The 27,550-nt window shown below is 36.6% G+C and overlaps 3 protein-coding genes across 4 annotated transcripts; all 3 read right to left on the bottom strand.

The window, feature by feature from the left end:
- Positions 1–374: 374 nt before the first annotated feature.
- Positions 375–3,937, bottom strand: LOC135678288 (uncharacterized). The gene is made up of 4 exons (XM_065190895.1): positions 3,684–3,937; positions 3,520–3,586; positions 2,086–2,175; positions 375–650 (listed from the first exon to the last, which is right to left on the bottom strand). Exons 1-4 carry the CDS (start codon positions 3,843–3,845, stop codon positions 589–591), a joined length of 381 nt encoding a protein of 126 aa, XP_065046967.1. The 5' UTR covers positions 3,846–3,937; the 3' UTR covers positions 375–588.
- A 389-nt stretch (positions 3,938–4,326) lies between these two features.
- On the bottom strand, positions 4,327–10,948 carry LOC103990618 (secretory carrier-associated membrane protein 4). 2 transcript variants are annotated; one of them, XM_009409826.3, is made up of 12 exons: positions 10,731–10,946; positions 10,243–10,353; positions 10,102–10,164; positions 9,902–9,935; positions 9,681–9,803; positions 8,398–8,460; positions 8,189–8,282; positions 6,880–6,925; positions 6,724–6,791; positions 5,558–5,606; positions 5,294–5,359; positions 4,327–4,731 (listed from the first exon to the last, which is right to left on the bottom strand). In XM_009409826.3, the coding sequence occupies exons 1-12, from the start codon at positions 10,779–10,781 to the stop codon at positions 4,699–4,701; spliced, it is 801 nt and encodes a 266-aa protein (XP_009408101.2). In that variant the 5' UTR covers positions 10,782–10,946; the 3' UTR covers positions 4,327–4,698. The 2 variants fall into 2 exon arrangements, with proteins under 2 accessions (XP_009408101.2, XP_065046966.1); XM_065190894.1 differs by lacking the exon at positions 5,294–5,359 and having other exon boundaries at positions 10,731–10,948.
- Positions 10,949–12,373: 1,425 nt separating this feature from the next.
- Positions 12,374–23,889, bottom strand: LOC103990619 (extra-large guanine nucleotide-binding protein 3). The gene is made up of 10 exons (XM_009409828.3): positions 23,481–23,889; positions 22,365–23,404; positions 22,130–22,267; positions 20,807–20,911; positions 20,501–20,683; positions 18,597–18,780; positions 15,901–16,160; positions 14,260–14,432; positions 13,349–13,546; positions 12,374–13,087 (listed from the first exon to the last, which is right to left on the bottom strand). Exons 2-10 carry the CDS (start codon positions 23,307–23,309, stop codon positions 12,700–12,702), a joined length of 2,574 nt encoding a protein of 857 aa, XP_009408103.2. The 5' UTR covers positions 23,310–23,404; positions 23,481–23,889; the 3' UTR covers positions 12,374–12,699.
- Between the last annotated feature and the right edge of the window lie 3,661 nt (positions 23,890–27,550).

The following is a 27,550-nucleotide window of genomic DNA, read 5'->3' as shown; positions in this document are numbered from 1 at the left end:
GTTGCCTTCTGAACCAACTTTAACAACCAGAGAGTCAAAGAAGAAAAAAACAAGAATCTTTGGCAAGCAAAATTGTGTGGAGTCATTCTTACAACATATTGCGGTAATTTTAATGACCATAATTGTCCATGATAGTAATTACATACAGATATCAGCTTGCCTTGACGCAACTCCTAAAGAAGACAAGAATTGTGTGAAGTTGTTGGATTCTTAAGAGTAGCAAAGTTTCATTAAGACAAATATATGTTGATTCTAAGGTTCTACAATACTTGCAAACCCAAGTTTTCAGGGCTTCTTTCACCCTCATAAATTGGAACCGAACTGCGGCAGCAGCAGTGAGCAAACACTACTTGAGAAATTAAAGAGGAGAGTACTTGGCACATTAAAACAGAAATCTTAGGAGGAACTGAGGCATGTAACATTGTTTCAACTATCGTTATAAACAAATAAGGAAGCACATCATTCATGTTGTCGTGGGCACCCAAAGACCGAGAACTTCAGACGGACATATAACTTGTCTATATGCTGGTACCCAAGCTTGATTACTGAGTCAATAAGAGGGGATCTAGAAGCATTTTTCCTTGGCAATCATTCAACCATAGAATCCACCGGTGCAGACGGGGATTTGAGAGATTTTCGTTTGCTTTTACCTACAAAACAGATATCATAAATTAACTGTTTTATAAGCACACTTCCTGAAGTTCAAAATCATTTTTTTTATCAGAAATGACTTGGAAAATGATTTTTTCTCGAGGCAAACAACTTGGATATGCTAAACGAACACATTGAGAAGATAAAATATCTTTCCGGCTTTCTAGTTTAAGAACAATAACCTGTACATCCACCAATATCAGAATAAAAACAAACACACCAACAATTATAGAAAGCAAAAGTGAGCTACTTAAAAGAAAATATTTCAACAAAAATCGTCACAAAAAACTTCATTTTATCCAGCCAGAAAAGCTCCTCCACATTTAGATTAGTGCAACATCTCATCCATGTCTCAGCGGTGGAATTGAATGTCCCAGCAACAAGATACAGTGTTAAGAGTGTTGCACCCTGTCTTTGTTAGTCTAAAACAAAATTAAATCCAGGTTTCACTTGCTCAGCTAGATATGGTATTGGAGTCAACACCAGGTTAGTGGCAGCAGGTACTGCCAAATCCGATCTGGGGCTTGGTTTCAGGAAGCATGGCATGGGAGGTGCTTGGTAGGTAACTAAAGATCATCCTGCATTGGGTATGCAACTTGTTTGTTGGCCTAATAGCACTCGATTTATGTACCACTTAAAAAGAGAAACAAATGATGTGCAGCCATATGTGGTAAATATATCTATCAACTAAATACTAATTGAGAATAAAATCATCCTTCACAATATCCCTGGTCCTCATGTGTAGGATAATTAATAATCTAAAATTTCCTCATTAATATCTCTTATTCTTTTAGCTCCTATAAGCACATGTGTTAAAAAGGGATGGCCAACTAGAGAAAGGAGACCAGCAAAGACAATATAACTAACATTAAAAACCAAAATTCCAAGCATTCTTTGATCATACAAGTCTGTCTTCATCTATATTTAGAAAATGTACAATGTACTTCATTAGTAACTTTTTCATCCAGGTGAGTTGCATGCTTAGGTATCCACTGTTTTTAATCTTCTCTAGATGATGGGAGAAATGGCTTTCTTGTTGTCAGGGACAATATGGAACTTTTGCAAAAAAAAGGAACAACAAACCTTAGCATGGAGCTAATTACTGGTTTCATTTGAGCAGAGACAATGACATCAGTAACCTTAGAACTAAATCCATTTGTTGTTTGATATGTCAAGCAACCAGCAAATATTTGATGACAAAATGAGCAAGTGCTTGCCAAAGAAAGACAGTCTTGATACTTGATACAAATATAACACAAGTATATCCAATATTGTTTTAGGTAAGAAAATTAGCCTGCAATAAAATTTCTGAGTGACATCAGAAGAGTACAATTGCAAAATCATGTACACTAAAATCTCTTATGTATCACCATAATTTCAAAATCTACAATTTTGGATGACTCAGCGTAAATTAGGTTCAGTTAAAGGACTTGCCTTTGCCTCTTGATCGTTTGAGTTTTAACTTGGAACCCTTCTTCAAATGAAACTTCACCTTAGGCTTCATGCTGGTGCCCTCAGAAGACCCTAAGGAAAATTACAAAGAGCAGCTATATTTCAGAAAATAGTAGATATAAGTCATCTAACGTCAGCATAAACTTCTATGGTGCATGGTAAAAGATGACCAAGTCTAATCATCTACTCAAAGTAAGGCAAAAAGACTAAATTCTATACACATTAGTCAACTACTCCTAGCAAAGCTAGAATGGTGGATTTTACTTTCACACGACCACAAACTCTTGATGCTTCACTTCATGCTTGTTACAGACGCAAGATAGGCTATTGCCGAAGGGAAAAACAATTGAGGTCATATTTTCCTTTGGTTGTTCTTGTGCTAGAGGCCACTATGAATAGGCAGACTAAGTGCACAATATAATGGGGAACCCAGTCACATATTAGCATGAAATCTAACACATACTCAACCATGTAGTTGAGATAAACTTGGTTGATTGGAAGCATGAATATGAACTGGCACCACAAGCATCTCGAAGAAAGTGCAAAGCAAGGCTTATGAAGGAGAAAAGAATACAGAAAGGGAAAAGGAGAAAACAGTTCACTTGAAACAGATGATATGTCCACATAATCATGCACATATACTCCCTTGCTCATGAAAAAGGAAGGCAAAAGAAAAAAGAAAACCTGTCCTAAACTAGATCAACCATTGCAATATCTTGTGATTCTGTGGGAGAATAATCTGTTTTTTACTTGCAACATCCAATTTCAGCTTGATCCAATAAATTGAAATGATAAGCAATTTAATATAATTCCACTAATGTGTCCTACTCTAGGTGAATGTGTGAGTTACTAAGGAGAAATTCAATCTTTTTTTTTTTCGTTCATGAACAATTAGGCATAATACAGACAGAGATAAAACAAGGGGATCATTTAACATGGTATGAACATTTACAAAGGAAACCTGTAGTTGGACTTAGACTTGGTGAGAAAATTATTATTAATAGTGAGAAAAGGTAGAGAGAGACTTAAGAATACTTTGCTAGAAGCTATAAATAGAGATTTAGTTGCTCCTAATTTAACTAATAATATCACCTTGTACAGAAATCAACGACTTCAAAAGATCTAAGTGAGACATTGTGGCCAATAATATTATAGGACGAACATATCTAGTTGGTTAAACTTTTTGTGAGTGTTCATAATACTTATTTAAGGTAAAAAAAAATCGAAATCATCCTTCGAACCCAGCTTCTATGACAACAAAACAACAGAAATAGCACATGTAAACGTGCAAAGCATTTCCATCAGTAATCTATTACGGACAAAGAAGACGTTCAAGACAGCTCTAAATGACGTCCATTGGTATTTAGTAACTCTTACTAAACGCCAAAATAAACATTATCCGAGCGAATTGCTCACCCTCAGCCACCGCCATCTCGACGTCCTCCATTGTGACCAAACCCTTCTCCATCGCCTCCTTCTGTTCCTGGTCGATCACAAGATTTGAGCTTTTAACAACGACAGAAGTTTCCGAGGCGTAATTTTTTATGAAGCATATAATTTTAAGTCGATCAAAAACTCACCCTCCGCCATTTCTTGAAGAGCTTCCGCTTGCGCTTGCCGGAGACGGAGACGGGGGGAGTTCGCAGCTTCAGCTTTCTGGTGTTGGGATCCCCATGCACCGCCCGCTTCCGATCCTGGACGCTCGCCCTCCGCTGCTTCTGGATCACATTAAATTTCGCCATAACGATCGACAACAGCTAAAAACCCTAACCCTCCGGCGGCGCCCCCGCGGTTAAGAGAGAGGAGAAAACCCTATCGTCTAATCGCGCCGTGTACATATAGTGGTTTAGTACTTCAATTTCTCTTGAATAATTGGTATTATTCTTAACCGCCCAAGGTGAGCCCTCATTGCCTGTCTACGCGTAGACAGGTTCCACGGGTTTCGATTGGTAGATTCGGGTGGGGCCACACCCAGTTAAATAATTTCTATGATTTTAATCAAGAGAAAAAAGAAAATTGGGCATTCTCCTCAATATTTTAAAGTATTATTTTATCGGATATTTTATTCAAAAATCTAAGTTACTAATAGTTTGTCGGAATATACCAACAACTATTAGTATATTATTACACAGTATCTTGAATTTGGGTGTCCAAATTCAAGATTATGAAGCATGTTTTGCCTTACAGAATTCAACCACTCAATGTAATATTAAGACGATGGCGAGAAAAATCTGAGATTTACGAGTTTGATTCCAGCTAGTAAATTAAGACATGTCAAATTACAATGACAACAAATCACGACAAAGCAAAGAAATGACAAAAGCATCATCCACCACAAGAGATGATGGAACAGTAGAACAACACCTATATCTCACTTTAACAAAAGCACTACTCTCATGTGTAAACTCTTATACAAGAGTGAAAATACTGTTCCAAGATTAAGTACGAGAAGAGATTAAAATAAAGTGAAAAGTAGAACGATCGATTTCATGACATATTAATATACAACTCCATGAAAAGAATTCCTGCGTCCATGTATCTTGAATGTTTGAAATTTTTGCACCACAAAGAAAGTGAACTCTTTTCCTTGTATCTTCACTGCTGCCCTCTGAAGTACATATAAACTTTCTGCAGGAATTTGCACTCTGATAAGTCAACATGAAAAGAGCCAAGATGATATACATAGTTACATGCATCTAATTATGTGAAGCTATTGTGTCACTCCAGAGTATTTTTGTTGAACAAAGTGGTGAGGAACACCAATGATAATGAGAGATGGGCAACAGCATAATTATACAAGTTGGATAATTCAATGTCCTTTTTCTTCATAGATGAATCCACTTAGAAGTGGAGGATAATATGAAAAAAAAAAAAAAACACATTGCATATTTAAAGTTGAAAAATATGGAAAATCAACAAAAAGAAACCTAGTACCAATCTTAGCCATCATAGTTACAGATCCATCTTTGGTTCTCGTGTATGGATTAATTATGTGGTCAGATGTGTCCGTGCTTTACTAGAATGAAGGATATGGAACAATTCTGTATCGTACAAAAAACTTTTGCAGAACACAGAATACCACACGGAATTTCAAAGAGAGAAGCAAAAAGAAGTACAAGAATGCATCTGCAGATTTATAATACATGCACCTAAACTATTCTTCTGTATCCGATACGGTTCTAGCACAAACCTGAAGTACCCACAAGCTTATAAGTATCTCTAAGCAAAACAAACCAAAGCCAACCAGGTAGAAGATCTGTAATCAATACAACACAGATTAGCTTTATAATAAATAGACTTGGAAAATCTTGAGAATATAGCAAGCACATGAAGTTGGAAATGAGTTCCAGAATGAAAAACACATAAGCAAGACTAACAAATGAAAACAGTATATACGCTTATACATCCTACACCACAAGTATCTGAAGTTGGAAATGCAGAGGCATCAACTCACCCCAACCAACGCATGATCTGAGAAGGTATCAATTGCTGCAAGGATTCCCCTGATAAAACAGAAAACAAAAAAAGACATCAAGACAGTTGCATGGTTCAGATTGATGGCATAAACAATCTAAATCATTTATACTCTTCAATCTAAAGAAAATATTGTGACAAGAAAGAATAACATCCTATGCATTGTAAACTATTTGGATAAATAATTCTTCTCCAGTACTTCCTCATCTACTGTAGGTGCCACAAAAGATCAAGATCACAAACTAGGATCCACTGTGATGCAATATTGTGACTTCAGAAAAGGAACAAATTAGACTGCTTGATTGTGATAGTGAAGCCAACATCATGAATTTTAATTGAAGAAAAACCAATTGTTGTTTACCAGATAAATGAGCTAAAATTCACACAAAACTGTGGTTGATAAAGACATATAAGAATGGATGGAATTAAAAACAACAAATTACTTGATAATCAAGAAACATTAGTCCACTCCTTTCAACTCTCCAGTTAAGCAGGCCAGACACTGAGGCACATTCTCATGCATACACATTAATCAGACATCACAAAAATAGTAAAAAAAAATCAGAATGAAGATGCCAAAATTCTGTGCAACACACGATGGTGCTGTAGCTAAAAACAGTGCTTCAATATGAATTTCAGGCATTGTGCATGCAAGGCAAAAATTTGATGCAAAAAACATACAGATGAAAATTATGCCATGAAATACAGGAGGTCAGACAGATGGCAATGAAGAAGTCATAAAGAGAAGATTACTGGACAAAGCCAAGTCTGTTTCCATTAACAACACATCATACATAACCCAAGATTTCAAAGCTTACCAAGTATCAACACTCTAGTTACATATTTAATTAAATTCTACTCCAAATAAGAAACTTAAGAAAGAAAGATCTCTTGTTCAAGATTTTAATTCTAACTATCAAATTCTCGAAGTTTAAAATAATACATTAGCATCAAGCCTTGTCCACAACAATCCATTAAGCATTGTCTTTAGTCATGAAGTCTTGATAGGGATAGATAACATCAAAATTAGGCTTCCCATATGAGGAAATCTAGAAAATAAACGCATGATAAGCAAAATTTTCAAAATCAAATCACAACAATAGGGTTGATCTATCACAAAATTAAGAACTAGGAAATAAGACTTACGTTAATGACTTCCCATGGAACACAATTGGAGGAGCAATGGCAGCAAGGATACAAAAACCAATGTGGATCTGCACATGATGTTGTCACTAACATAAATAAGAAATCAACAAAGGCTTAAAGAGTACATTTGCAAGAAAACTGGTCAAAAATAATTACCAGGTAGAATAGGAAAAACCAACCAAACTTAAATGCACTGTTAGTCCTGCTTGACAAAAGAAACAACTGAGAAACAAGGAAGAGGCACAGAAACTTATGCAGCTACAAAAGAATTCTGACTCCAAAAATCATGGTGGCACAAATTAAGTTTTGAAACTTTGTTGTTAAAGCATGTTCTTATCATGATGATAATTTGATGGTTTAAATTTTAGACCCTTAATTTATGAACAATAACATTAAGAATGACCACAGGATCGTCCTTTCAAGTAAAAGGCAAGAATAGTAGGATATGAAGAATAAATGTCATAAGCATGAAAGAAGAATAAAAAAAGCTGCTAAAGAAAGCTAGAGGGTAAAAAGCAGAAGTTTTTTTTCGATATATATTAACTCCTTATTGTAGAAAAACTACTCAGGATTTTTTTATTGCCAGAAGGTACCATGCCTAAAATCCAGCACAGTGCATGGCATACAAAATTGTACAGCAGAAGTCTCATGTCAACTGGCACCAGAAAAGCAGAATAAAATGCATATGTCATTGCAGCCTGGCGCAGCATGATAAACCATGCGGGTACTCAACATGGCTTCTCCTTCTAACTCAGTATATTAAAGATACAGTAAGCACTCCATTTTGTAATATGACTATGTTGGTTCACAAAGATACACAGCTTATCATATAACTAACAGGACAAGATAACTAGCAGTATTACCTTGTTGCACACAAATTTACAGTTTAATAAATAACCAATAAGACTTGATCACTAGCCATGTAACATCAAGTTGTAAATATTATTTTATTTTTATATTAAGTTTGGGTATTGAGTTTCAAATAACTGACAGATCCAAGTGCTACAATTTTACAAAGTATGTATCTTCACAAACAGAAATAAGCCATCACTCCAAGCAACCTAGGATTTGCTAGAAGGATCCTTTTCTTCAGTTCAGATAGTAGTGAGGTTAGCATTCTCTTATCAAGGACTTGTCCTTACAGAAAAAGATTGTGAAACTCTTGGAATTCATTAACAAACTTGTTCAAACTTCAAAGGACTGCGAACTGACCCTTCGAGTAAAATGTCTCATGGGTACCTAATCATAAAGATATTAGTCTGCATAGTCAGGTATTGAGAGTAAAAGTATGTTGAACGAGGGCTTTTATGTTTGATACCAATTGAATTTGGCACTTATAGCCCATTGATATTGTCATCTACAGCTTTCAAAACGAAAGCCACTTAAAAATCAAAACATTTTTAGAAAATACAATCATCTATAAATCTGCATATTATATAAAAAATGTTGATTATGGGCAGCCTACCTCATTGCACGATACAAAGGTCTGTACCAAAGGACGTACGAAAGAGGACATCCAAGCAAAGCATAGATAATTGCAAGGAAGAAGATTTTGACACCTGTAGATTAAGAACATTACAACATTTTGCAAAGGGCAAAGTAGAAGCATTGTGCAAGAAGCAAGACTAAGTAATAGCAAATTGCAGACACATTGTTTGAAGAAAGAATCTTTACCTCCTCCTCTAATCCAGCAAACAATCACAGCAATAACATTCCATGATAGACAGAGGACAATGCCTGCAATAAAAAATGCCGGCAACAACTCTCCATGATTGAAGATTCATTACTATATACCGCATTTATGATATTATTAAGCAAGCAGACCAAAAATATTTTACCAACAGTTTTGAGTATCCAGTCTCAAAGCTTCATATGGTCTAAAGAATCAGATGTCATCATGACAAAGTTTACTACTTGAAACCAATATGCCAAAACCCGAAAGCATTGCAGGTTAACAAACAGTCAAGTAACGCAGATCAAAATAGGATACCAAGTGAGAATATTAATGAATAGATAATCAGTTCAACTTAGTATGGTCCACTATGAAACTAATGCATTGGTTTTTCTAAATTCAAATTAATTTGGAAAGTTTTCTAAAAATATGGAACTTATAAAACACAAACAAATATCTGAAAGAAAATAGTCATAATTTGCAGTAAATTATTATGTAAGATCCATCTTGTATACAACTAAACAAAGCTACAATGATTAAAATGCCATATGACTGAAACTCAAACAGCCTATGCTGCTTCGTATGAGTCAAAGGCACAATGTAAATCCATCAAGTTCCCTACATCCATCCAAACTACAACTTCATATGTGCTTAGTACGATTTGAAATAGGGAGAGTAACTAAAAGAATTTCCTACATCCATACAAAGTTCCAAACTACAACTTCATATGTGCTTAATAGGATTAAAAATGGGGAGATATTACCATTTCAGAAAAGATGAACTTTAAACTAGTATTGAATATTGATTAGATTTTGAGTATTTAAAAAAAAAATGATGATAGTTTGCAGATTAAGGCGCCTTTGACTTTGAAACTTAAAAAGTTTTACTTCCATCAAACAAAAACTAGTTACAACATTCAACCTAGTAACAATCAGAACATTGTCCTTTTATGTTTTACAACCTCTAAATCTCAAGGCAGTCAAGTTGATAAAACTACATCACTTATTTACATATACCAACACCATAAATTCAAGTGTCAAACAACTGAAAAAAAGAAAAGATGGCATTCCAAGTCGTGTGAAATTTTCTTTAATTAATAGGATGACATTCGGTGTCAAAGTCAAAACTTACTTAATATAATATATATGTATATGAGATAAATACCAAAGACACAATATAATAGAGCCTACGAATAAAACAATATACTAAAATGAAGAATTTAGCTCATTGTTAGTTACAAAAGAGTTAAAAGAACAATTACGATGTAATAGATGTAGCTACCTACCTAGCCAACTAGCAAATGCTAGGTATTGCAACCTCTGAGCATGGACTGGGATTTCCTTGGCTATATCATGGTGAATGATAGGAAAAAATGATGGCCAGTTCTTATCTTCAACAGTAACACCAGCTGAATCAAGAGGTGTTGAAGCCACAAATTACCATCAATATATTTTTGATGTATAAGTAGCCTATCAATCAAGTAAAACTGGTTTATTATCCACATACCTCTTGTCAATGAATCCTCCCTTCGTTTAATGTCCTGTGAGAGCAATTAACATACATCTAAGATAAGTTAGATCTACATGACAAAAAGGCTTGATCACAGACTAGGAATGCGATATAGATGTGAATTGGTCATGAAAACGAAAAAGTAAAAAATAAAAATAACAATCAAGAAAAAAAAAATACTATTGAATTATAACTACCATTTCCCTCCTTTTCAGGTTCTCTTCCCATGCAGCAAGTTCCGTCTCCCTTTTCTTTGCATCCTGCACCGACACACAAACATGTTATCTCGTCAATCGGTGAGTTAGAGAACAATAGTATCTTATGATGTGCTGATGTACATTCACTGTGTCCAATGGTATGTCGACTGTCGCATCATTCTTGTTCCCAAATCCAAAGGCTTTTGATGCCAGTGTAGACAGTCGAGAATTAGATCCAGGAGCAGAACCGGACTGCAAAAGAAAGCACCACATTGGACGTCATTAGACCCAAAGGAAAACTGAGGCAACGGATCTACCAAATAGGGGTAGAAACGCTAATCTCAACAAGAACGGCAATTTTACGTGCCCGTCCTGATGAATCTTGTGACAAACCAATTCGCCTCCAGAAATTGTGCGAACTCACGAAGATCTAAGTTATCAACTAGGGTTTTCTTGAGGGTTTCCCGATACAAGAAAGTCCAAATGGGGTGCTGCCGATAGAAGCTACAGATCTTTCGATGCCAACAGAATACGCAGAAACTCAGACTAAAATTGACCCACGAAGCCCTAGAAAACGATAAAAACCAAAACAAGATCATCAAAAAGAGAGGGAAAAGTGATTGGATTACCGCGAACGGGTTCACGTCCTCTTCGTCGAACGGATTGGGATCGCGAGACATCGTCTACCGATCTGAGAGGAGAACAGGGTATTCCAACGAGCTCCCTCTCTCCCTCGCTCTCTCCTTTTTGCTCTATCGATGCTCCCTTTCTTGACAACGAAGCAGCCGACGAAGTGAGCAGGCGAATCCGGCGTTGGTTGGCTTTTGAGTGGGACGCCGGCCTCCCCCTCAACCTTTTCGATTCGATGGGACGATCCCAACAACTAGCCCTATATAATTACATAATAACACAAATGCCACTAGGAGATACTGACGGACACCGCACGAGAGGGAGTGACAGCGGGGTTGAAAGAGAAGGGTAAACATGACATTTTACTTCGCTTTAGTGGGTTGGGTGTACAACTCATTATCATGAGGCGGGCTTCATCTTACCTAATTGTCCAAAGTAAATAAGAGTTATGCCGACCAGCAATTTGGGGTTTTCTTTAGATTATCATCTATAAATTAAGATCCTTAATTAAATCAAGAGCAACAAAATCACTGCAAATATTCTACAATCCTGACTGCAAAAATTCTCCACATATTAGACGTTAATATTCATAAATTCTAGTTGTAATTTTCTAATAATTCTTTGCAACCTCGATCGTATGTATATATACATATATATATATATATATATATATTGTAGTCAAGTTGATGATGTCATATTGGTCCCTAATTGGATAAGTACATATTGATCGATGTGAATATGTCGTATGATATACTATACACTAGTATGTATTAATGATTTGAAGAGGAAGAGTCGAGGAAGGAAAAGAAGAAAGGAGAGGAGATAGTAGAGGAATAGAAAAAGAAGAAAGCATAGTCGATCAAATAAGTGAATAGGTACTAATGATTTGAAGAAGAGTAAGAGGTGATAAGGAAGAGAAGGAAAAAAGAGATGAGGTAATAGAGAAATAGGAAAAGAAATAAGAGGAAGAGGAAATATATGGATGACAAACAATGGACAATATCGATAACACGAGACGAAATAAGTGAAAGGGCTCATGTTTGAACGAAGAGGGCAATAAGCAATAGCACGAGACGATAATAGATGAAAGAGCCTATTTGGACAAAAAAAGGTTACGTTCACATATATTTATTTAACATATATTTTTTTAATAATTCAGATCGGACTGCTGAAATGATGATGATCCATATATTGATTCACACCTGACCTAAACAAGTACATACAACAAGTTTCGTATCGATCCACCATCAAACATTAATTATTAGAATAATAGAGCTTAAATGTTCTTCCATCAAAGTCATCATCATTTCATCCCCTAATTCAATGTTGAAATATGAGTATACATAATGCAAAAATTTATCGGTAATAACTATTAAAGAGTAGAAGCCATCAGCTTCAAATTAAATGTTCTTCCTATCACGCACCCTTTCATTTGACAGAGGTTGATGAAAAGTTGATGATCTGATCATAACTCAATCCTGCCAATCACGGACAACACTGTTAGTAATCCCCGGAATTATATGCAAGCATTCGACTCAGCATGAAGGAATTGAAGATACCAAGTCACAGGACAATTCCATTGTACCTGACTCAAATGAGTTAGAAATGAACCCACAATTGACAACAGTTTTGATGAAAGAGATGAGAAAACAGAGCCAATACATGTTTGGAGATTGAACCTCATAAACCTTGGCAGCATCATGTTGTGTAAGTTTCACATCTTGCCAACACTCATGCACACCTGAATATCTCTATTTTTGGGTTCTTCCACCGTAAGGAAACTAATTCATTACAATTCAAGATTAATACCGCGAAGCTTGATTTGCATTGTACAGAAGGAAAAAAGAAAAAGGAATAAATCATTAGAAGAGACTTCAGAAACCAGAGAAATCTAACTGAATTATACACCAAATGGCTGCAAGACTGACAATATACACAACATTACAATCTAGGAGGGCATGAGTTTGATCATTCGTGCCTGATAAACGGTGAGGCACTCACTTCCGTGGTGCTATAAAACGAGTCTTCAAGGTAATAGGTCTCCTCTTTCTCGTCGGCCCACTTGAGCACCTCTCGTATATACTTGAAGGCCTCGTCCACTGTCGGACGATCGCGACCCCGCCCTTGCCATACAAACAACTTGCGGTTGGTGAAGGAGAAATATAGCTCTTTAAACTTCATGGCGATGTAATAGTAGGCCTGTTGGGCTAGTGACTGGTTGTTATGGTGAATCCTCACTGGGGAGAATTCACTGAGCCACTCGCAAGCAGACAAGGGTACACGGTCTATCTTCTCTTCAAACAAGTCATACTTGTTGAGTACAAGAACAAATGGAGTGTCACGAAAGCATGGTTGCCTGGTTAAAAACAATTCAAATATCAAGATGACTGAAAGTATTATGACTGTGCATGATAATGACTATGGGGTGGGATCACTATCCTCCTACATTTAAAATCTAATTGGAAAACCTAAGTATCTTGTCCTAATCCTTAACTTCAAATGTATTTCTAATCACCAAGAAATGTTAAACATATGAGGAGACTAGGCTCTTCACTAAGTAACCCATATGACATCTCCACTAACTTAAACAAGAATTTTCTAGAAAGGGAATCAAAACCTGATTGTTGCCTCGAACAACTCCTTGCTTTGCACCATCTTATTCTGGAGAGGCTTATTGCTCCCATTAACAGGAGCTGCCAACTGGTCGTAGTCACTAAGTGCCACACAAAATATTACTAGGCGGACATCCTCAAACATTTCCACCCACTTGCAGCCCTCATTCATCCCCTTGACACTTACTCTAATCAGCTGGTATCTGATAAAGAAAATATGAGCAACAAAAGAAAAAGAGAGAGTAACTGCAGCAGAAACATAGAACAAGAATAAGAATGCAAAAGTAGAGAAACAAAATTTGCATACACATAAAAATAAGCAGAATATACATCCAAATATCTGTACAGGACATTTTTACCAGCAAAGTAAAAGACAAAATATCTCTCACACATGTGAGATCAGATTACGCCATGTTGAACCATAATGGAGGTGGCGACGTATGGAAAAGCCTTTTTTTTTTGGACAACTCCATGCTATGAAAAACAATTTTACTCATTATTAGATACATGAAAACATATGAAGTTGAACATCTAGGGAGTTTTGTTTATTGCTTGCATGTAGCATATAGTAAATTTGCCAAGTGCAGTTTGTGAAATTTTAATGTGGCAGCCAAGTCTGATCCGGCACGAGGTTACTTAAAAGTACCACCACTAACCTTGACAAAGATGAACATTCAGAGGCAAAGAATGGGGCTTTATGTTTTTATTTGCTTTCTTCACTTGTGTTTCTTTCTGTATCATGCTTAGAGTAATAATCCTTAATATTACTTTTAGATATTATTACTGGTTATAAGCATGGTTAAGTCAAATATGAATTTAACAGACTAACATAATGAAACAACTATCACATTATGATTCCTGCTGAGGTAGCTGATAACAATAGCAACAAAAACAGATGAGAGAGGAGAGGGATTACTTAGTAAGTGGTTGGGAATGAGTGTCAGGATTGTCATTATAGAGTTCTGACATTGGACTGTGGTCATCAAGTGAGAACTCAATAAATGCCAACCCATTCCCTTGAGTTACTCCTTCCGCATACAGTATATCTTTCTCTGAAGGTTCGTACTCATTGCTTGATACCTCAACTGCCTGCAAGAAAATATTGATGTTTGTATGCACTTAAATCCTTGCAAAGTTCATGACAAGTTAAACCTGGAATAGAGACATTGATAATGTTGTATACAAACAATGTTTTCAGTTCTATCATGACCAGCTTAGTAAAATTTACCAACACAGAATTAAAAATTTGTACTTCAACTAGACTTCTACAACTTAACTTGATCCAGGACTCCTAAATTTTCCAGGGACAACACAATAGAAGAACTTATCCTACCTGGCTTTGCTATTTACTTCTTTTTACAGGATGGGTGGCTCTGGAAGCAAGGCAAAACATATCTTGAATTATAATTCTTTCTCAAGTTAAACCAAGGTGGGTACTTCAAATACACAAATTATGGTAGAAGGCAGTTTATAATAATGCTTGGTATCATTGAATAAAATAATTTAAAAAAAATCATAATATAGAAAACTGTACTGGTATTGAGTTATATGTTTCGGTACTTGGTTAGACTAGTAAAATTCTTGCTTCAGAGCTCACTCCAGAGTAGATTTTGGTAATTTATACTTTTATTGAACACGCTTTTATGGTTTTCAAAAGTATGAAAACCGGATATGGGATTACCATTCTCCTTGGTAAACTATGAAAATTTAACATAATCTCAATTTTACATTGGTATAAAGGAAAATGGTTTGGAAGAGACATGTAAGTTCTTGGATGAAAAGTTGGAAATTTTAAGAACCAAAATGATAAGGTCAGTAAAAAATGAAGGCTATCATAGTCAATGACTCAAGTGCTCTTGTCTCTCAGGCATCTCATCTGAGAAATCTTGATCCAAAACATATTAAGACCACAGTGGGGATGGGGGTTTTGTGTCTGTGTCTGTCATCGGTGTGGGGCTTGGAATTTGGATCATGTCACAGGTGCATGTTAAAAAGGCTGAACATACCGTTGGACCGTGTTACAGTTGCATGTTTAAAAGGTTGAACATACCTTTGGACCACATTACAGTTGCATTTTTTTATTACGGTTGCATGTTAAAAAGTTTGAACATTATAACTAATTCAGTTCAGTTTAACCATGTACTAGTTAATATATATGGTTTGTGTACTTAGAGCTTTGACAACTCTTCAAGTCGCCACCCCACTTCTAATCAAAAGGAAGGCCAAACAAGAGGACTGCCAATTGCTGTAGGTAAGTGTTATGCACATTTGTCATAAGAACTACAGCTAAATATTTAATAATATTTCACTTCTGCAATCTCATAAGAACTATCTGATCCATTTGCTAGCTTTACTATTCTAGCATGTAACTAGAAAAAAAGGAGTATGGCTAATTGTGAAGTGCTAAGTTAATATAAGGAAGCTAGCAGTAAATCAATCAAACTAAACAATCTTATCCTTTAAAACAGAAGAAGACAAATGCATTATTGAACTTTAACTGACATCACATGCTAAATATTTTGGAAGCAAAACAACTTAAAATGGTACGAATCAATACCCTGCTCAAGAAGTATTCAGCAATATCTGGAAGAAAATGGAGCTCATTTCTTCTCTTATATGTTTGTTGTATGGCAGGCTCTCGCCACATCTCATCAACCAATGGAGCGTATTCACGTGTTGCAGCAGGAAAAAAGGCATCCAAGTCTCCCATGGCGACGATGTCTAAAAGCCAATCAGAGAACTGCTTTAACCTTCCATTTATCGAGTAGACACATTGATTTATCTGCTGAGCTCCATTTTCATCTTGACCTGGAAATCCTGCAACATGAATTGTTGTAACCATTTATATGGGACTCAATGAGCAAATAAGTCTCTTACCTACCACAAAGAAGTACCAAGAGAAGGAAATAAAGCCTAAAGTAGGATCAATATAAACCAAGGTTTGCAATACCACCTGGTATGGTAAGCTTACCTACTTTTTCTTCATAGTGCCATATATATGGTCTGTATTGTCCATTAGCAAAATATGCTTGTGTATCATTTTTGGGTTTAATAAAAACCTTTTTTTTTTTTTTGCTTTAGTCAAGAAAACTGTAGTTCCATCAAGAGATAAACAAAATCAATCTTTGAGACTACTAGCTTTAGGAACTGAAGTTATGAGTCCTGCCAACGTCCTTCTAGAAAGTTATGTATTACTGTATTATTTCTATTGAAGAATGTCTCTTTAAAGTGAACATCAGTTTACCCTGATGGGCATGTTTGCATATCTATTCTTCATCCCCCTAGTGATGATCCAAATGGTTACGACCTTGCAAGTGAACGTTGGACACCTGTGCCCTATGCATTATTATGCATGGCTCAAATGCATATGATCCAAATATTGAGATAAAAAAGATTCACATTTCCTTGATCAATCAACAAAACAACACCCTCGGGCGCCACTCTCTGCATCTTCCCAACAGAGCCACCAACCCTTATTGAGCCTCCCCAACAGACCCCCTCCCCTCTGCGCACCCCCCATTGTCACTCTCTGCTTCTTCCACCCCACCCTCCTCTCTCTCTCTCTCTCTCTCTCTCTCTCTGTGCTTCCTCCAACAGCCCAGTTTCTTCCATGGCAGCCCCTGCTTCTCTCCCAGCAGCCTCCCCTTCTCTAGTTCTTTCTCTCCCAACAGCCCCCTGCTTCTGCCCCTGACTTCTTTCTCATCCCAACATCCCCATCCGACTTCCTCCTGAATTTAATAAAACGGTAGTTTTTGTTAATAATAGCTAACATTTGTTAATTATTCATGGACTCTTGATTTTAATCTTCTTTTGTTCTGTTATCTTGTTGTAAGATGTCAAAAATGTAGTACTTTGATGCCTCGGTTAAACAAATGTAATTCGATGTCTTAGTGCTGATATTTTTGTATATAAAATGATGAAGCTCATGTATTGTCTAATTTTCTTATTTGTCTTTATCCTTAATTATATTTTAATAATTTTTATATAAAAATATTTTTTTTAAAAATTTACCCTTAATGAGTGCCTTGAGTGTTTTGGAATCTTGGCATCTTTTAGTGCCTAGCACCTTTAACAACACTGCTATCGGATCTCTACCACATTAGATAGGGCCTGTACTATGCCAAACAATTTCATTTTTGTTTTTTCATGATTTTTTCAAAATTCAATAAGTAACGAGGTATCAACACTTGGTACATGGATATACATTGTTACAGACCGATATGGTACCAATCCAAGCCCTGATCAGTTATACGCTACTGGTACACAAGATTGCGAACAATGATATAAACTACTAAAAACTAACAAGAGCCTGGTCTAGGCTACTACAGTTTGGAAAAGTACCCTAGTGTTTATATTAGCTTTTAGAGTGGCAATAGATGAAGTGAGAGAAAAGAAAAAGTTAGTGTAATTGAGGCTGAGAGCAACGAAAGCTGAAGTCTAACAAAGGACACTCAAGATTTTTAATGACCAAAAAGGGAAGACAAGGATATTGTGTTAGCATAAAATAAGTGTGTCCTTGACCCTAGGTGGCAAGCAAAATCCGTTAGTGGCTTAGTGCCTTTCTCAAAGTATGATATATCTGACTTTGAGTGCTTTGCAACCATTAGTCAGAATACTTTAATGTCTCTTCATCAGGAATATGATAATTCAACATAGTAGGTCTGGAATTCAAAGTTATTTTTATTTTGAATAGCAGTAAGATGATTCAGTGATGTATTTAGCCTGTTTTGAGTCATAGTTGCTAAAATTTGTGTGGAAAGAAGTACACTTATACAAATGGCCTAAATACTTTTTTGCGTGTTCATCCATATGTGAAATGACACAATGCTCATATGATGCTGTTTAGAGTAATCAATATTTTTTCAATATGAAATTCTACAATATCATGAAACCAAGCCATATTGGCGTAGCAAACAAGTATTGAGAACTATAATAACATCATAATTCACAACCAAATACATAAATGAGCATTGCATGCTCAACTATCTTATTAACAGATGCAAGACTCGATGGCACTTGTTAGCTTGCTGGATAGGTATATTATATATCGTCATGACTCACAACAACCAACTTCGTGCCATCCAGCTTGTGAAGGCAACCTCAATGTCAAGGCCTCATAGCAATAGAAGAAGAAAAAAAAAGTGGTGCTCATGTGTTAGGGTAAATGAAAATTAGAACATACTAAACTAACAAGAAGCAACATTAGACAGTGGTCTGCAAAAATGATAAGTGAAAGTTATTTATGCATATTACCTTGAGTAAGATGTTGATCATATGAGCCTGTTCCTTTCGGTTTAACTAAAGCTAAAGCCTCCTCCTCGAAGCGCTCTCGGCCCTCGAGTAAAATACTAAGATATTTGTACATATTGCTTTGTATCATTAGCTTGATATTCTCCAATTCTTCTTGAGAAAACTTTTTTCCATACAAAAACTTTGCCTGCCCAAGCGTTGAACCATCATAAGGAAGCCCAACTAAGTCGCATATTTATGACAAAAAAAGATTATATGGATTGCAATTGGAAAAATATATATGACAAAAACAGTCTATCAAGTTAATCCAATTCATCATGGAGTTCAGAAAAATGTGTTAGGTGCCTGAACTTTATGATAGTTGTCGCTTTCTAAAACAAAACACCAAGTCACCAACATCCACTAGTGTCTACTAAAGCATGAACAGAGTGAAACCTGCTCACTATAATTTTTTTAAATCTTGAGCTATGACCATAGATGTATGCCAGCACAACTTCAAAAAGAAACTCTTCTTTGATCATAACTCAAAAAGTAGCAAAGGATCTGAACTAGAAAATGCATAGAAATTTATGGGTTTTGATGTACTTTTGACTTTAAAAATACATATTCTATACTTGATACTCGATAGTACCACAAAAGATAATGCAGGTGTTGTGAATCAACTATAGTGCAATGAAAAATGGAACTCACTTATAAGAAGATTAATACAGAAACACCAGTAAAAGAAAAAAACAAGGTTCTCAATTTCGGTTCGTACCAGTGTACCGAGCCCTGCTTGATAAGATACGTATCAGGTCATACCGACAGTATGCTCAAAAAGAGCTGAAAAACTTCCAAAAATATCTGGAGGTAATGGTCCAAAAATACTGGTACGCTTCAATAACGGTCAAAATCCAAGGCGTACCAATCGGTATACCTCAGTAATGATCAAAATCTGATGCGTACCGATCGGTACGCACTAGATTTCGATCGTTACCACCCAGTACAGACCCCGCATCACTCTTTACAGGGTCAAAACACCTGCACCGCCTGGTAGAAGGTGGTCCGCATACCGGTATCCTCTCGAATTGGTGTGTAACGCCCGTACCAGGCAGTACACATCGAAATTGAGAACCTTGGAAAAAAAAAAGAATGGTGGTGGAGAGATACTGAAATGAATAGTGTCTTTATCACTTTTCTAATGCTTCACAGGTAAACTGATCTGTGTATAAATCCTAGGAACAAACAGAACAAGTTGAACCTATCTCACACAGAGGTTGCAAAAATGCAATGCAGCTCTCATTAGTACTGAAATCATGCTGCACTTGTATGAGGCCCATATGTCTCCTGTGCTGAAAGACAGCTCCTACTCACAAAACCAAACTAGAAAACAAGAATATACATGTATATTCGCATTGTAATTCTAGAGGAAAATTCAGAAATTAATTTGACATAAATAATGCTTTTTTTAAGAACTACGCTAAACCTTCCCCTCAAATTGTAATAATATGCCATACATGACAAAAATATGCACACAGACTGTTATACTTCTTAGCTAGTAGCAACATCTGCATAACAACAATGTACACAAACTTTGATTTAAGAAGAAAATTTTAAAAAGCATTTCATGCATGAAGATGCAGTTTTTAGAACCTAATATACCAAGCTTTCAAGAAAACTCAAAAAAGTAATGACACATCATACTTTAAAAAAATATACAGACAGACTGCTACACCACTTTATCTAACAGCAAAATATGCATGAACAATAAATGGTTGCATTCCGGTATACCACATAGTTTAATGCTATTAGTACCACATTTGACTTGCATCAAATTTCCTTATATATAAGATCAAAATAATTCCAGAAAATCACAAATCACAATCCACTTAAAAGTTCAATCAGACCAGTAAGTTAGCTTAGCATACCTGTTTAAAGATTGTGCTTGTCCCAGACCACTGTGGTCCAAGAAGCAAAAGCTTTTGGATTCTCCTCTGTTCAAGGTAATCAGGTATAGCTCTGGGTACATAGGGAGCCTCATTTTTAAGTCCGTTTGGAACTGGATGTGGTACAGGTAAGGAAAACAAAGAACATGCCAATCTTGTTATTGTCTGTCAAGGAACAACACAGGCACAACATTAGAGCAACTGTTATCTCACTATCAGCTGTCAATGGATAACAAACCAAACTCATTTAGATGCATGAGAAAGAGAATCATTGAATATTACACATACCGATTCCCATATTTTTCCCCTGATATTATTTTGTCCTTCCTCCTCATAGCGACCATCATCGTACACCCAGAAATGTGTATCACGTGGACATTGCACATTAGCAAGCTGCAAGATTGGCATGCACTTAAAAATTAACAGCTGGAGAACCAAAGTGGAGATGGTGAAATCTCTTGTGAATGATGATGGTAAATGATGCACAGAAACAATTACAATATTATAGTTTTCCATAACAATCTACAGAACCCACATTTTGTCTTTTGGATTCTCACCCCGAAAGTTATAACAAATGATTTGGTAATATAGACAAGAAAGCGCATCATGAAATCCAGAGACATTGGAACAGAAAAGAAACACAACAATATGAAGCAAAAAGATCCTGCCTAATGCAAGGACATATTGTCTCAGACAACAAAAAGAAAATTGATCGAATGCCACACAATCCAATAGTCACCAGAAGCTAACCAAGATCATGAAATTGCCCACAAACTATATCTTCTAAAATTATACTCAGTGGTTACACCATAAAGTTATTGAGATGGCTTCCAAATATATAGAAAAACAAAATACAACAGGAAAACGGTCAGTGAAACTTGACGCAGCTTTTAAAAGCACATAAATTTGTCTGTATCCTTAAAGGACAAACTGCCATAAATCTCCAATTTCTCACTACAAATTTCATTTCATAACTCGGTCTGAACTTCACAAAGTCATTCATGCTGGAACATGGGATTCGATGCATGAAAATGCAAGAGTCAGTGCACCTCATAGTATGCTGACCATAAAGAACATGCATACAGTGTGGCAAATTCATTATATGTTGCAACACAAAATCAAACTATCTGTGATACCCAATGCCAAGCAATAAACATTTCAAGATATATTCAAAATTTTTCACTATACACATAAAAGTAACCAAGCTTCCGGATAGTCTGGTACTTGGATGAAAGGGCATGTATCACCTTCAAATTATAATGGACCGAAAATTGAAGCATAAGTCCTCTTTTCTTACTTTTCTACTTTTCTTTGTATACGCTTAGTATGATTAATAGAGGGAACTTTGGAAGGCTTCCCAAATTCTTTTGAACCTAAAGTATCTGCACTAGATAAATCTCTAAATCTTTCATTAGAGACAACTTACCAAACCTACAAATATCTACATTTTGCCAATTTGTATTACTTATGTCCCTAGAATTACTAAAGAAACAACATATAATGAAAACTCAAAGAAAGAAAAAGAAGAATATCATAAGGTAGTTAATTGAGTAAAGGAACTCTTAGAATGCAAATGACGAATAAGTGGATATAGACTGATTAAAATTCTACCTTTAACACCCTTAATTCAACTTTTGTGATCTCCCTGCCATTAATATAGACTAGGGTGTTTCCTTTGCTCGCATCAGACTGAAGCTTCCCGGTGAAATTCAAGTTAGAACTAATGATTCTATCAGGTTTCTCTCCCTCCTAAAAGGAAGAAGCACAGGCAAAGGATCAGCATATATCAACAAGCAACAAGACAATGATCAGAAGAAACAGATATTCTACATGCCGATGCACTTGCCTTTCCCCAGAGGCCTGATTCTTTGTCATACCAGTAACTCCCAGGCTTCAATTTTTGAGGTGGTATTGGACAACTAAGTAACTCTGCCATCTCTTCTGGCCTAAGTGGGAGTCCATTCACAACAAGTTGATCCGGCCGGAGTTGATTTGTGGGACATTCCTTTTCAGCTTTCAAAATCTGCCTGACTTCCAGTGGACTGAGAAGACGGGACAATGTCCTTGAACTCTTTCCTAGTTTTGAGCGCTTTGACTCATCGATAGGCTGGCCAATGCAACCGACACACTTGCGCCCCTCTGGCATTGATCCCATTGCTCTGAGCACACAATAGCTGCAGTACCTGGAATCACAAACCAGACAGACTTCTTTGCTCTCCCATTTCCTCTTCCCGCATCTATAACAAACCTTTTTCCTCTTATCCTTCCTGGTGACACCAACATATTGGGGAGAACCTGAAAAATCATGGTACAGCTTCTTGTTTTCTGATTTCTCCTCAAAAGTAACCACAGACGCCCTCCTCCCCTCGTTAACCAGTTGGCTAGGTTGCTCATTCGGCAAGCTATGTGCAGACACTGGAGATACCGAGTGTGAGGCATCAGAAAATTCTTCATTCTGCAGGACCGAATCTACAGATTCCGAGCTTCCTGAGTCCTGGGGACTTCGGGATGGGTGATCAGCACAGTGAGCAATCCGAGAAACAGGCAAAGGGATTGGATCAAGCACCGGGGAAAGGGTTCCGCTCGCTGACCTACGACGACTAAGTGCAGGCTCCGCGGTTGGAATCAAATCCACCGGGTCAACTCTCGGAAGCTCGTACGACACTGGTGGACCATCATACTCGATGGCAATGGAGTAGTCGAGGTTGGCTGGCGCCTCCGGAATGGGGGTGCCCGGAGGCAAAATCTTCCGCATCATCTCCTGCCAGTTATTGGCATCCATACTGTCCATTTTTCTAAGCCTAGAAACCAAACATAAAGCTCCTGACCTCTCGCTTATCACAAACCAGAAGGATCACAACAAGCAGAGTCCCCACAAGATCCAACCTGTAAGGCTTAAGGATCGACGACCTCAAATACAGAAGGAAAAAAGAGGCAGAAAATTTCCAACATTTCACCGTACCAAAGAATTTGAACCCTTGTTGGACAAAGCGGCCTCTACACCGGACCAAAAGGTCTCAGAAGACGGTGAAAACCGGATCAAAAGCACGTCTTTCCGACATCCGATGGCAGTCAGCAAGAACCCTGGTTGGAAAAGATCGCCTCGGATCGTTCCACCGGAACAGGTCCGAAGCGCCAACCTTTCCTAACGATTCGAAGGTGGAAGAAGCCTCCAACCTGTTCACGGCGGGTCACAACCCTAGAAATCGAGTCCTGCGAAGAAAGATTAGTGCAGAAACAACCGGGGGAATGGAAATGGACGGGAAGGAAACGATGGGAATGTCCGCGGAGAGTGCGAAGAAGAGAAGCTGCTTGATGCTCTACATTGAGGCAGCGGATCTCCGCACAGAGAACAGCAGAGTACACGATGATTCTGGGATTTCGAAAGGGCTTCATCAAATCATCCCGTATCGACCGCCATTGAGTTCCGCCCGTGGCCCACCGTGTGAATGTGGTACCCCACTTGGAGATAGGCGAGGGCCCACCCAATGTTGGCCAATGAAACGAGACCACCAATAGTCAAACGGATTATGTTTGACTAAATTATTCCAAAATCATTTCTACTATAATTTTTTAAAATAATAAAATAAATAAATAATAAAGACGAAATTAGTGCCCAAAACATAATGAAAATCTATATATATTTTTTTAAATAAATATGAACATATGTAAAAGAAAATATATTATTTTTTATTTAAAAAATACAATCCTTTCTCAAATGGTAAAAGAAATGCTATCTCAAATTTGTGTTTGCTTAGCTGGATTTATTCTATGTTGTGATATCAGAAAAGCATAAAAAAATAAAAAGAAAGAGTTTGCTTTTGAATATAAATTATGCTTTTGAATTCAATAATGAAGCCTTCTGTAAATTAAAAAAAAAAAAAAAAAGTGAATATGGCCAAACAGTTTGAGAATTTTTGGGAAAGTATTTCCTCCTGCTTAAAATATTTTTGCACTCCCCCCCCAAAAGAAAGAATACTGTTGATGTATAGTGAAAGAGGCTTAGATAATCCAAAGGAGAACATTTTGCAACCAAAAATACTGTTGATGATATGAATGATCCATTTACTCTTGCAGCAGCTCACCAGTTAAAAAAAACCAGCATGCTGAGGACAGATAGATAGATTCACAGAGTAAAAAAGCAACATGGTAAAAGAAATGTGAATGTGAAAGAAAGAGAGGACATGGTGCATCTTATCACAGAAAGGAGGCTATCTATCCTCCATTCTTTTGCTTTGAGATGATGAAGTGGAAGACAGCACAAAATGATTCCAGACAAAAGCTCAGTCTCAGAAGGCAGAGAAACCAGCAATCTGTGGGGGAGAGAGATGTACCAATGAGGAGGACTGTAGCGTTGGGTCCTTGTTATCACTGTCATGCCCACTGTCATGTTGCCCCTTGTTTGGCCATGTATCCATCAACATAGCATGCCACAGAGAATGGAAGGTAGATCTCCTCTCTGCCTTATTTGAACTAATCTGTCTCATTTTTTAGATCTCATAAAACTTAAACCATGTCATTGCTACCTAACAAAGCTAAAAGTAGCACACTGAATTAACATAAGAACCAAACACAAAAATACAAATCTCTGTTCCTAATTGCTACCAAAAAGCCACAACAACAATGTGTTGCAATGTGGCAAAAGAAAGTAGCATTGAAACAAAGCAGAGATCAAGTTTGCTCGACACCCCTCAAGGAGTGCTTATTTAGATTGGAAGCATACATAAAATGCTTTCTGTAATTTTTAGCTAAAAACAATTTTCTTCATCATGTCTAAATTTTACTTGGCACTAACCTTGGTCTCAAATTTTATATACCAATCTCCTTGAAATGCTCATGCATTCTGCCAAGACCAGTTTAAGCTTTTTTTGTGTATCACATCTGAAAAATGAGGACAATGTCCTGTTCAGCATAGAATTGCCATCATATATAGTTCTCAAATGGATACATTTTCTGATATCTCTGCTGAACATCCATGTATTTATTGAGATTGGTGTAGGAGTGTGGCAGCAGCTTCCCTAGTTTCATAAATGAAACTAAGAATAGAGCACAAGTAACACTGAAAGAGGCATCAAATATCAAGTAATATATATTCTCCTGCATATAATCTAACATGCTGCAGGACATGGTAATGACAAACACCACATGGGATCTTTGCAAATGTTCATCATAACTGAGAACAACACAAAGGACATTTAGATAGGAACACAATTTCATCAACACTGTTGGATGACCTAAAGCATCTCCATCTGAATGCTTGTTGTTCTTACCTACCAACAAGATCATAATGTTGAGTTTTTGAACTCATTTTTGGCAAATTTCATTCTGCCACAGTCTGATATCTTTCCAATGATGAAAAGTCGAAAACTTTCAATTTGGAGCTTCTTCCAAGTCATGAAAAATTTTCTGTTTTTCGAATACTATGTCCAAAAAAAAAAAAATCTCTTTTGTTACTGCATTTAGTTTCCAAGTTTCAATCAAGATGTTCATATATTTCACACCTCAAGTTCTCTGCTCATCTTGACATGGTGCCAGTCTCACCACAATTTTCTCAAAATGGATGCAACTGAACCACCTCAGATGCAAAGTGCTTAATTGATAAATAAATAGCAAACAAGCTAAGATGCTTAGCTGACAAGATATCAAAAGAAAAAGAACAATGTCTCACCAACTGATGCATGGCACTTGTAGCAGAAGTGTGATATTATTCAGGAACCAGCATATTTTGTAGAAACCAGCTGACTGGTTGTTTCAGCTCAATGTCTGTGTTGTTGAATTCCCTCTGTACTACATTCATGACAACAAAACAAAATACACATTTGATATGTTTGATAGGAACTCCGGAGGAATTGAAGGATCAATAGATAATCCTCCAGGAGGATACATGAGTGAGGCATGGAGGTTGTGAAGAAGGGTGGCATAAGGTGCCACAGACAAAAGGAAATGAACATAAAGGTTTACAAGAACTGCTACAAGGTCCAAATATGATGATGAAGATTTGTTGTTTACCATACACTGCAAACAGTGATGGAACCTGAAAGTGATAAGCCTTAGCACTGTCAACAGGGAAAAGAAAAGAAGAGAAGAGAAGGTTATGAAGCTAAAGAAGAAGGATAAAAGAAAATTCACAACTTTTAATCCTGGAAGAGCCAAGCAAAGTAGTAATAGTTGTTGACTTTCTAGGATAAAAAGTAGAAAAGAATGAGCAAATTTTTCATGGATTTTGTCTAGTTTATTAAAGTTTATGACCACTCTGACCTAATAATGATCCAATTATAACTACAGCAGACCTCAAATTTTTCATGGAAGAAGTCATCTCTCATAAGCCCAATGATTGGAGCCCATATGTGTTGCTTCCACTCCGCATGTCATGTTTAAGAGAATGGCATCATCTTGAATTTTCAGAGTGATTCCTAAATAGATCTTTCTCCATCCAAAAGTATTTGAAAAATATTTCAGTACTTAATTAGTGAGCTGACCTCTAACAAGGTATGTTACAATACTATCATTTAAGAAGACAAGCTCATGATAATGTTACTAGAAGAACACTTCAAAGAAACAAGATGCTCATCATTGATTCATATGATTTCAATAACCCTCAAAACTTGCATGTAAGATTAAAAAGGAGGAGGTGAGAAATAGTTTTGACATGTATCACAATGATTTAATATTTTAGGCTTATATACATTCTATAATAACCTAGAATATATCATTTTCGGGGCCTTTGTAAACGACCCAATAAAATGTGCAGATGAGACGATGGAGAGAGTCGATGGCAGAAGGGTGCATAAGCATAAGGAGTTGTGGGGGAGGAAAAAAATTAATAAGGGTAAAAATAGAATTAGAAGGGTTATCGGTAGTAAAATATTATTTTATTAATTTCTTAAGTGATAATGAGTAGTCAAGAAGTTGTGAATCCTAAGAAGGGGGCTCTAAATAGTAAACTCCCCCACATATCTCCAATTTCTAAATTGCCCAAAAATAAACATATCCATTATGTGGAACTTTAACGAGCTAGAAGTAATTTTTATA

This window comes from Musa acuminata, chromosome BXJ1-7 (genome assembly GCF_036884655.1).
Source record: "Musa acuminata AAA Group cultivar baxijiao chromosome BXJ1-7, Cavendish_Baxijiao_AAA, whole genome shotgun sequence".
NCBI classification, from domain to species: Eukaryota; Viridiplantae; Streptophyta; class Magnoliopsida; order Zingiberales; family Musaceae; genus Musa; species Musa acuminata.
Note: the sequence above shows the minus strand (reverse complement) of the source record. Positions and strands in the feature narration are given on the sequence as shown.

Excerpts from the sequence above, each read along its gene's own strand:
- LOC135678288 (XM_065190895.1), bottom strand. The coding sequence starts at position 3,845 with ATGGCGAAATTTAATGTGATCCAGAAGCAGCGGAGGGCGAGCGTCCAG. Across the intron at positions 3,587-3,683 it reads TCTTCAAGAAATGGCGGAGG|GAACAGAAGGAGGCGATGGA; the intron begins GTGAGTTTTTGA and ends GTGATCGACCAG. Across the intron at positions 2,176-3,519 it reads CGAGATGGCGGTGGCTGAGG|GGTCTTCTGAGGGCACCAGC; the intron begins GTGAGCAATTCG and ends AATTTTCCTTAG.
- LOC103990619 (XM_009409828.3), bottom strand. The coding sequence starts at position 23,309 with ATGGACAGTATGGATGCCAATAACTGGCAGGAGATGATGCGGAAGATT. Across the intron at positions 20,912-22,129 it reads TTGAATTAAGGGTGTTAAAG|CTTGCTAATGTGCAATGTCC; the intron begins GTAGAATTTTAA and ends CCAATCTTGCAG. Across the intron at positions 13,547-14,259 it reads CATTCCCAACCACTTACTAA|ATACCAGCTGATTAGAGTAA; the intron begins GTAATCCCTCTC and ends TTTCTTTATCAG.
- LOC103990618 (XM_009409826.3), bottom strand. The coding sequence starts at position 10,781 with ATGTCTCGCGATCCCAATCCGTTCGACGAAGAGGACGTGAACCCGTTC. Across the intron at positions 10,165-10,242 it reads TACCATTGGACACAGTGAAT|GATGCAAAGAAAAGGGAGAC; the intron begins GTACATCAGCAC and ends GTGTCGGTGCAG. Across the intron at positions 5,607-6,723 it reads TTCCATGGGAAGTCATTAAC|GGGAATCCTTGCAGCAATTG; the intron begins GTAAGTCTTATT and ends CTGTTTTATCAG.